This window comes from Montipora capricornis, chromosome 7, assembly GCF_036669925.1.
Source record: "Montipora capricornis isolate CH-2021 chromosome 7, ASM3666992v2, whole genome shotgun sequence".
NCBI lineage: Eukaryota > Metazoa > Cnidaria > Anthozoa > Scleractinia > Acroporidae > Montipora > Montipora capricornis.
In genome coordinates, this window is record NC_090889.1 from 9,796,963 (window position 1) to 9,806,962 (window position 10,000).

A 10,000-nucleotide genomic window follows, 5' to 3' on the forward strand; every position below is an offset into this window, starting at 1 on the left:
TTCTTAAAAGAATCATTCCCACTACAATGCAGAGTCTTAACCAAAATGTAACTTGGCAGCATGCATTTTCAAGGTAGCTAAAGTTGCATGGTTTATTGGCTTACCATTGATTGTTTCTGAGAGGTCCTCTCTGTTTGGAAAATTCGCCAAAAAAGAAATCTGGAAGAAAAGGCAGCAGAGGGGAGGGATGCTATCCAGATGAAGTTCACCTGGATAGCAATCCTCCCCCGATAACCTATTGATGACACCCTATACAAACAGGTCTCAATTACATCATTTATATGGCTGCATCAGGAAAAATATGAACATCTAAAAGAATTTAACCATGATGAATTTGCTTGTTTGTTTGTTTTTATGTTGTGAGGCGTTGCCAAAAAAAGCCGGAAATGTATAATATTTGTGCAGGGGTCAGTTGGTGACTTACTTAGTAAGATAATGTTATGCTCGCAAGAACGTGGAGGCAAAGTTCCTCGCTCATGAAGAGCATGGACGCAGAGGACCTAGCTCGATTGGGAACCTAGAAAGCCTAATGTTATGCTCCCAAGAACCAGGAGGCAAAGATCCTCGCTCACGAAGAGCATGGACACAGAGGACCTGGCTCAATTGGGAACCTAGAAAGCCTGATGTTATGCTCCCAAGAACCTGGAGTCAAAGATCCTCGCTCACGAAGAGCATGGACGCAGAGGGCCTGGCTCGATTGGGAACCTAGAAAGCCTAATGTTATGCTCCCAAGAACCTGGAGGCAAAGATCCTCGCTCACGAAGAGCATGGACACAGAGGACCTGACTCGATTGGAAATACCATTAGCTAAGGATTGTTATTATAGTAGTTTCCATCACTAGTAGGAGCTATTGGTGTGACTTGTGTTTAAACAGATTACAATTTAGAACTGTTGTGGAATTATTCTATGTTTCTATTATGCAACTATTTTTTGCACTCGATTGAAAGCACATTATTTACATCGTTTTTCAGTCCCACGGGTTTTACGATTTCAGCGGGTATTGATCATGGATGCTAAACCATCTCAGGCTTTGGCTGTTGTCTTGGACTGACTGATACACTTGGCCTTAATCAGGAAAAATTTGAAAATCTAATGAAATTAAAACATGATGACTTTGTTTGTTCGGTTTTTTTTCTCTGTTGTGATGGATTGCGAAAAAATGCCAGAAATGTATACTATTTGTGCAGGGGCCAGTTGGTGAATTAGTAAAATAACGTTATGCTCCCAAGAACCTGGAGGCAAAGATCCTTGCTCACGAAGAGCATGGACACAGAGAACCTGGCTCGCTTGGGAACCTAGAAAGCCTAATGTTATGCTCCCAAGAACCTGGAGTCAAAGATCCTCCCTCACGAAGAGCATGGACACAGAGGACCTGGCTCGATTGGGAACCTAGAAAGCCTGATGTTATGCTCCCAAGAACCAGGAAGCAAAGATCCTCGCTCACGAAGAGCATGGACACAGAGGACCCGGCTCGCTTGAGAACCTAGAAAGCCTAATGTTATGCTCCCAAGAACCTGGAGTCAAAGATCCTCGCTCACGAAGAGCATGGACACAGAGGACCTGGCTCGATTGGGAACCTAGAAAGCCTGATGTTATGCTCCCAAGAGCCAGGAAGCAAAGATCCTCGCTCACGAAGAGCATGGACACAGAGGACCTGGCTCGATTGGGAACCTAGAAAGCCTAATGTTATGCTCCCAAGAACCTGGAGGGAAAGATCCTCGCTCACGAAGAGCATGGACACAGAGGACCCGGCTCGATTGGGAACCTAGAAAGCCTAATGTTATGCTCCCAAGAACCTGGAGGCAAAGATCCTCGCTCACGAAGAGCATGGACACAGAGGACTTGGCTCGATTGGGAACCAGAAAGCCTAATGTTACGCTCCCAAGAACCTGGAGGCAAAGATCCTTGCTCACGAAGAGCATGGACACAGAGGACCTGGCTCCATTGGGAATGCAATTAGGTAAGTATTATTATAATAGTTTTGATCCGATGCTAGACAAAATGAATTTAGAGTAACTCAAGCTGCTTCATTGTAAATTTTTAGAAACTTATATCATGCTTCACTTAATCAATATAAACTTTTAATGCTTGCCTATTCTCACTAAGGATACATCTCCCACAGAAATACAATAAATTATTACAAACAACAAAATGAATGATAAGAACGAAATATGAGTGACCAAAGGTAGCTAGATCGTAATGGAAAGTTGATTGACGGTCAGTCAGTCAGGCAGTCAGCCAGCCGAAAAAGCACGCCAATCCCAGTTAAAAAGCAACAAAACTCATCAAACACACTTTTCTAATCTCTGATTTCCTTTACTTCTTCTCCCTTAAGGTCCAGGGCTCGAAATTAACGAAAAAAACCACTCGCAATTTCGCGTTATGATACGAAAATTTAGTCGCAATTTCGCAAATCTTAGTCACAAAATCGCCGCGCTGAATTGTGTTGTCAGCGGTTTAGCAAAAAAGATGAGCACGCAATACTTGTGTGTAAAGAAACCGCTGAAAATGGCGAATGATCGAAGGATGGAGCTGTGCACGTATAAACATCGCATCGCAGAGAAAATTCACAGCGAGAAACAAAATAATTTTGTCATCTATATGTTTATTTATTTTAGCAAAAGAAGCCGCAAAGTGGAAACTGCTAACCCTTTTGTTTCGAAAGAGCGAAGGTTACAACGAGTCGCAAATTTGCGACTTTTCCATATATTTTAGTAGCAAAGGGAAAAATCTAGTCGCAAATGCGAATGTATTGGTTGCAATTTCAAGCCCTGCTTACCTCTGAATTATTTAGAGCCACTTTCATTTCCTCTTCAACCTGTTTTGATAGAAAAAGAATTGGGGTGTTATGAAAAGGAAGACCTAAAGCCTATTAAGTTATTCTTTAAATTGAAAGGGTTACTAAGGGCTGCTCTTTGAATGCAATGACAATATGAAACAAAATTAATAGTGTACACACAATTATAACCATTTTCAAATTCCTGTCAAGTACTTACTCGTTCAGAAATGTCTAGGACCTCATTGGTTTGCAACCTGTCTGTGTGCATAACAATGGTTGATCCCCTTTGGATGGTGAAGTATAAGGGCATATTATTGGATGACCCTACCCAGTCATACACCTCCTGACAATGACCAAACCACAGGAAGTAAATTAGAAACAGTTTTCGCTATAGCTGCCTTGCTTTGTAGTTATCATATTATGAATTACTGGAAGCGAGTATTTGCTTTTTAGTTTCTTTCTTAGACTTATACAATAATTAATGTTGTTTCTTTTTCTTTCTTCATTGCAGCAAGGATGTTACCCAATACCACCTTACAAGAACTAAGAAATCACCAGATACCACCTTGCGCTTCTGGTTTCTTCAAATTGGGATTGCTTCATACAGAACCAAATGTTTTCTAACTTCTTTGACCTTGTGTGCATATGCATGACCAGCCATTCTGACTCCTTGGGTTTTTGCCCCTGGACCAAAATCCTGCCGGGCAATTAGCCCATTTTGATGTATTTGGATTGCTGTAGCCGTAAGCATTACTTTACTTTAGTAGTGAAATGAACTTATTTGCATGAGACTGGTTAAATTAGCCTTCTTTTCTCTAAATAATTACATAATTAATTAAGTTTAGTAAAATATCTGCAAGTGTGAATTCTATTGAATAGTTTGAGATGTCCAACTCGTACCTTTTTCACTTCAGGAGTTAATAGAGAAAAGTAGATCTTTGTTTTAGAGCAGGGGATTAAAAATAATAATCAAAGAGCCTTTTCATTTTATAGTCTTACATTATATATTAATATTTTTGTGGTTTTATTGTTTTCAGCAACACCCAAATACTCCAAACACAATCTGTAAAAGCAGTTGCATAAATCTGTTATGGCTGTTGTCATGTCTGCCATTTTGGATATCATGAGCTATGAACAACTACATGTAAGAAGCAACAGTCACTTTCAGTAACCAGTATATATCATCAAGTTACTCCTTAAGGACAGTGCCTACTAATTCAAAGGTATTTTTGGCCCGATTTATGATTATGCAGGAAAGGTAGATCTTACCAGTTTTATTGAAATCCAATAAGAAAATCGGGGGTAACCATGCATTTTTCAAAGATAATTCATGAACAATATTTGTATAAAGCTCTGAAATACAAAGCAATGTATGGCGATCTTTCTCAAATTGAAGCTCAATTCTCTGTAACGAATGCATGGTTATCCCCAATTTTCTTTTTGGATACCAAGAGAACTTACTAAGGTCTACTTTCTCTTCATAGTTTTGACCCGTGCAAAAATATCCCTGCAAACGATAGGAAAGCCGAGTATCTGGAGATGCACAGAATGTACATGTATGCGCAATAACTGTAGGCACTGTCCTTAACTTCTTTATGCATGGCAATGTTCAGCTTACAACATTAGTTGGCGTATTTGAATCTGGTAAACAGTAGTGTATTGATCTTCAGGCATTATTAGCTTTTCAAAGTTCATGATTTAATTCTCCCACATTATACAACAAACAAAATTAATATTTTATAATTATTCTCTATTTCTCTCACCTGAAAGAAGGCAGTATCCTTAAAAAGCCGCTGCATCCTCTTTCCATCATGAGTTCTTATGATTATTTTTATCCCAGAATCTGGTTCTTCTGTGAGTCTTTGTTCCCTTTCCAAGATAATTACCATTGTAAAAATTACAGGCCCAGTAATAGATTAACTAGATTTATACATCACATTACTTTTTGCAGTAGGAAAAAATTTCCAGCGCACGAGAGAAAAGCTGCAGCATGTAATGTTTCAAGAATCTACCCATTTCTGAGAACATAAAGGAAACTATCGCTGCTGCACATTCACTAGTGTGGGGTGTGAAATTTGCTAACCATTTTCTGCATTCACATTTATAGTGGCAATTAATGAAGTCTTTTTGTGTCATGTCCACTATTTATATCATTTTTGGTGAATTGTAACTTTATGGAGAGTTCTCGCTAACCTTTTCTTCCTTCTGTTGTTCAATTGCGTCTCCTATGTCACTGGTTTCTGCCTCCTGCAGTTCTTTCTCTTGCTGACCTCTTTCTGCTCTCCAATGTGCCCGTTCCCTGTCAAGACCACAAAATTAATGAAAGTGTGTAAACCATCCTGGAAAGTACAATGTACTTAGCCACATTGCTCATCAAAAGTTTTCTCTATTTTTTTCTGTACAGTGATAAGGTCTTTCCTTTGATTTTTTTTTCTTAGGTATATTATTTATACTTATTTCTTATGCATGTGTATATATATTTGGGCTATTATTTACAAATTGGATTGTCATAACAGCTTTCCTCACAAAACAGCTTTTTGTGCTTTTCTTTTATTTCTATCCCCTGATAAGGACAATCATATTAGTACCAAAATCAAGTTCTTTTTACCATAATTATTGGAAGCACCGAGCACCTAAGGCTTTTGATATTGTATCTTCCAGTAAATGCATTTATCAATAAATAGATTTGTGGATTACATTTAGTGCTTCTCTTTGGTCACTCCTTTCTGACTCCCGCAGTTCTTTCTCTTGCAGAGCTCTTTCTGCTCTCCAGTGTTCCTGCTGTTCCCTGTCAAAACCACAATAATAATAATAATAATAATAATAATAATAATAATAACACTTTATTTACATGCGTGTCACCTAAGAGCTAAAAGCTCGTTTAAACGCGAATGTGAGTTAGGATTTTATGGAAACAAACGAGCGTACGAACTTTTTCCTGAAGGATACCCACAAAAGTTGGAAGTAACCTTTTGGGAAGTAAATTCAAAGTGAAAAGTGTTGAAACTATTCAGGGAATTAAGGCGCATGTCTCACCAAAAGTCGTTTCTGTTTAAAATAATAAGGTCTTTTCTTCTAAATGTTTTACTTATGTTTTATACATAATGATGAGTTTTGGCCTACATTTTCAAATTGGATTGTTATGTAGCAGTTTTTCTTGCAAAACACCTTTTTCGTGCTTTCTAGTCCATGATAAGGACAAAAACATTAATACCAAAATAAAGTTCTCTTTTACTAGTGCGAAGCTCCTAATAAGGAATTACCTTTCCAGAGTGAGGTCATGGGTAAGGTTTCTTGCCCTTTCCAGTAGTTGCACAAATGCCACATCCTGTGCATCCAGGTCTGTTTCTGTAGGGAAAGATGTTACCCAAAATGTATTAAAGAGAAAATGTTGGTAGATAATAATAATTCTAAGAATTACGGTGTGTTTAAGAATTTGCTGGAGTTTGTTTGTGGGTTAATTAACATACTGGTTTGCAAAAGCTACCTTCAAGCTGTCATCATAATGTAAATGAAACATTCTTGGTTGGTAATGCTGATCACTTTAGGCTTTGACTTGACATTAGTGGGTTAGTAGGAATAAGATGCATGCAAACAGAGTATCTGCCAAGTACTTGTATGTGTACTTTTCCTCACCAGAAATTTCTCCTACAAATGCTGCATTGCTGCCAAGTGATGGAACAAGGCAGATGATCCTCTCTGCCATACCACCTCCGCCATATTTGTCAAGGACTGAAGGGAAGCTAAAGACAATAATTCAAGTATATATTTCAGCAATCAGTTTAGTTAGCCATGATTTTTTTTTTGTCTTCTTTAGTGAGGAGCTTTGGGGTAGTCATGGATGGCAGCATGCCCAAATTATTTTTGTCTTATTTGATTATTAAATCCTAGGGCAGCAATGTATGTTGCAGGTCATTTAGTTTTGTTTTTGTTTTTTTTGTTTTTTGTTCTTTTATTTTCATTCATGGCACGAAATTACTGAAATTAATGTTTTGTTGGACATGTTTCACACTGCACTTAAAAAGAAAACAACAAACATAGTATTTGAGGTAGAGGTTGTTAAAGATGATGTTGTTAGCAGTGGTGGTCAAAAGTAATACACTCTGTTTTTACCCAGAACATAAAAAAACAGTGTTAAGAATATTGGTGGTTTAGACCTTGTTGTGTGAGAGTTACAGATGTATGTAGGAGATCGGCAAATTGCACAACTTCTCACGTCAAATGAAAACTGTTCCTCGGGTAATCTTGACTTAATTTATGGTGTTGTTGTCTTTATTAACTTTGCAAGTCATGTGCTAAACATGCTTGTGACAAGAAAAACCTTGTTTTTAAAGAAATACAGTGCAATTTTAATACATACCTTTTTTGCCATCATCAGATGACATTTCTGCCACCCAAAAGAGCCAAAGATGTTGATTTTCAGAGTTTACTACTCTATAAAGAAGCCTATTCAAGATAAAGTCCATTGTGAACAAAGTGAGCATGATTCACCATACTGTACTTAGCTCGCTGGAAGAATGCTGGCAATACAATGCCTAAATTGCCTGTATGCTTTAAAGTGGTACTATGACGAAAGTCGCATCTTTCTTATCTAAGCCATTTTGAAACATAAACAAGTAGTCTGCGTGAGAAGAAAAATGCTGATTACTTTTTTCAAATATCTCTTTTAGTTCCAAAAAAGAGATATCTTAACCAATTTATATCAGAATTTTTTCATTTTTTGCAGTAAGATTCTACTAAATGTTCTCCACAATATGAGCTTGACAGTTCTGTTACCATAGCATCATACTGGGTTCCACACCTTCCCCATATTATGAGCTTTTCTGGCCACCTTTGGCGTTCCATTTGGATATTTGCTAACAGCACTAGATATGCATGATCCAGCAAGCATATAAATATGTTAGCACGACTTTGTAGCGTTGTTTAACATTTCAAGCTGAAAGTCATGATGAAATCAAGTGGGTGGGTACTGGAAAAGAGTGAGTTGCCATGAGAACATAATTTTTTAGAGCCAAAGGTGTGTTTCCTGTAGAACTATTAGACTACCAAGTTTCAATGGTCTGCCTTGTAAATTGGCCAAGGTAGCTCTATTTATATACTCAATATAATATTAGGTTGAGTGTATGATGTCATCAGTCATGTCATTTGCATATTTTACCCATTTTTCTAACTTAAATATCTCCGGAACTAATGAAGATATTTGCAGACGGTAAATGGCGTTTTTGTTCTTTCATGGAATTCTTTGTGATACACTCAAAAAATCAAGGGGTAAAAATTTGATCATAGTACCACTTTAAACAGAGTTTAAACTGAACTTGTGTATTAAAAGAGGTTGCAAGTACATTTAGCAGTTGACTCAATATATATGACTTCAATGGATAGAATTTTAAGAATTTTAACTGCATTGAGTTTGTTTATACATTGCGCTACTTAAAGGAGGACTTGTTTACCTTAAAATATTCTCCCTTTTGCTGTGTAGGCCTTTCTTTTCATTCAGCAGAACAATCAGCATTGCCCTGCAACTCTCACGTGCCAGCCAGCATAACTAATACACACAAAAAAGTAAAGTTAAAACACAGGCAAACGGAGGTTCAGATTTATGGGATTCTCACTAATATTATTAATTTTATTTCAATAAGGCCATATATATACCGGTATATATCTTGATATAAATATATATATATCCAAGATAGATTTAATTACTTGGGGGTATCATGGAGTTAGAGAGTTATACTGTTAAAGCAGGTAACAGGTAGGACAAACTGAATATTCTTATTAGTCAGTGTGGTTAGCTCAAAGCATGTTTAGGAAGTGGTGTCCAATCTGTCCGTAGTGTTTTAAAGGGTACAGGAAAAAAGTGGTGTGGACACAAAATGGAGCCTGGTTGGTTCACTACAAATTGGCAATGAAGACAAATATCAAAGCAAGATTGTTACACTGTAACCCATTAAAAGGGCACCACACACTAGTAGTCTAATAATTTATAGTTCCACAGTTACTTCCTTACCTTGAAGATCTTGTACAACAATAACATCATCATCAAATGTACTGTGGTGTAGATCCCAAGTACCTTTATAAGAATGGAGTACAATAATAATTACTGTTATTATTATTAATATCTTGTTAATGTAAATTTCAGAGTACTGTAGGTCTACATGAACATTTTGGGTTAATATCAATCTTTGAATTGTAAGTTACTTACAGTCACTTAGAGTATGAAAGTGAGCCGTAGAAGGCGTTTTCCAGTGGTTAGGGTGTTGGGTTTGCATGCGGTTGCCCCGGGTTCAAATCCCATTCTAACCTCTGGTCAGGATTTGTTTCCAGTTGTCACCGATTCAACTCTGCCACGCGTTGTAAAAATGGTTGCCTCTCACCATGTTTCTGTTAAATTTGCTTCTTTCAGATTATTAAAACGTGGAGTGTCTGTGAACTAGCTTGATAGCAAAGTGCACATCCAATATAAATAAAGCATTTACAATTTTTTTAATTTTTACAAAGAGGCGGTGACCAGGAACATTCTGTATGTTGCAATTAGGGTCCTTTGCCCCCAATTCTATCTAAACATTGTCTTGAAAGAAACTGTATTGATCAATTTTATTCCCATACAGGAAAGGAGGGAGGGAGTTAAAATGGCAAAAAATGTCATGTTTCACTTAGAAAGAAGTTGCAATTTGTTTTTGTTTTTGTATTATTTGTTCAGTGCTGTCTGAAAAAGCAGAGATTACATCACAGGGAGCTTACCATCATCATCACTTTGTTGCGCTAACCTCTCAAGGTATCTTCTTGTTTCACCTTACAAAGAAAGGTATTGACATTAAGATAAAAAAAAAAATCAGTGCATATACATATACACACACACACATATACATTGTATGGGCATTCACCCCTGCACTCTTACGGGGACAGACATATGAATGCACACCAGCTGTGTGGGACAGTTCAGAATATGGGGACATGTTCGATTCCTCACAAAAATGTGCCCAGATGTTGGCATTTAACTGTAACCATACCATACTTCTGGGGACTTCAGGGACTTTAGTGAGAGACAAGACTTTGTATCGTATGCTAAAGATCATTGAAGCCCTCAGAAATCCCACAAAGACAAGACCTAGAGCACAAAGAAATTATATATGTGTGTGTGTGTGTATTTCATGTTAAATTGTCATCCATTTAATTATTTTTGTTACTTTTGGAATTTCATTTTGTAATGACAACCAACT

The 10,000-nt window shown here is 37.3% G+C and overlaps 1 protein-coding gene across 1 annotated transcript; it reads right to left on the reverse strand.

Annotated features, from left to right (window-relative positions):
• Nucleotides 1-5,453: 5,453 nt before the first annotated feature.
• LOC138055559 (uncharacterized) lies at nt 5,454-8,843 on the reverse strand. Its single transcript, XM_068901466.1, has 6 exons — nt 8,788-8,843; nt 8,231-8,325; nt 7,141-7,226; nt 6,417-6,512; nt 6,044-6,128; nt 5,454-5,568 (listed from the first exon to the last, which is right to left on the reverse strand). The coding sequence occupies exons 1-6, from the start codon at nt 8,818-8,820 to the stop codon at nt 5,454-5,456; spliced, it is 510 nt and encodes a 169-aa protein (XP_068757567.1). The 5' UTR covers nt 8,821-8,843.
• Nucleotides 8,844-10,000: the final 1,157 nt, after the last annotated feature.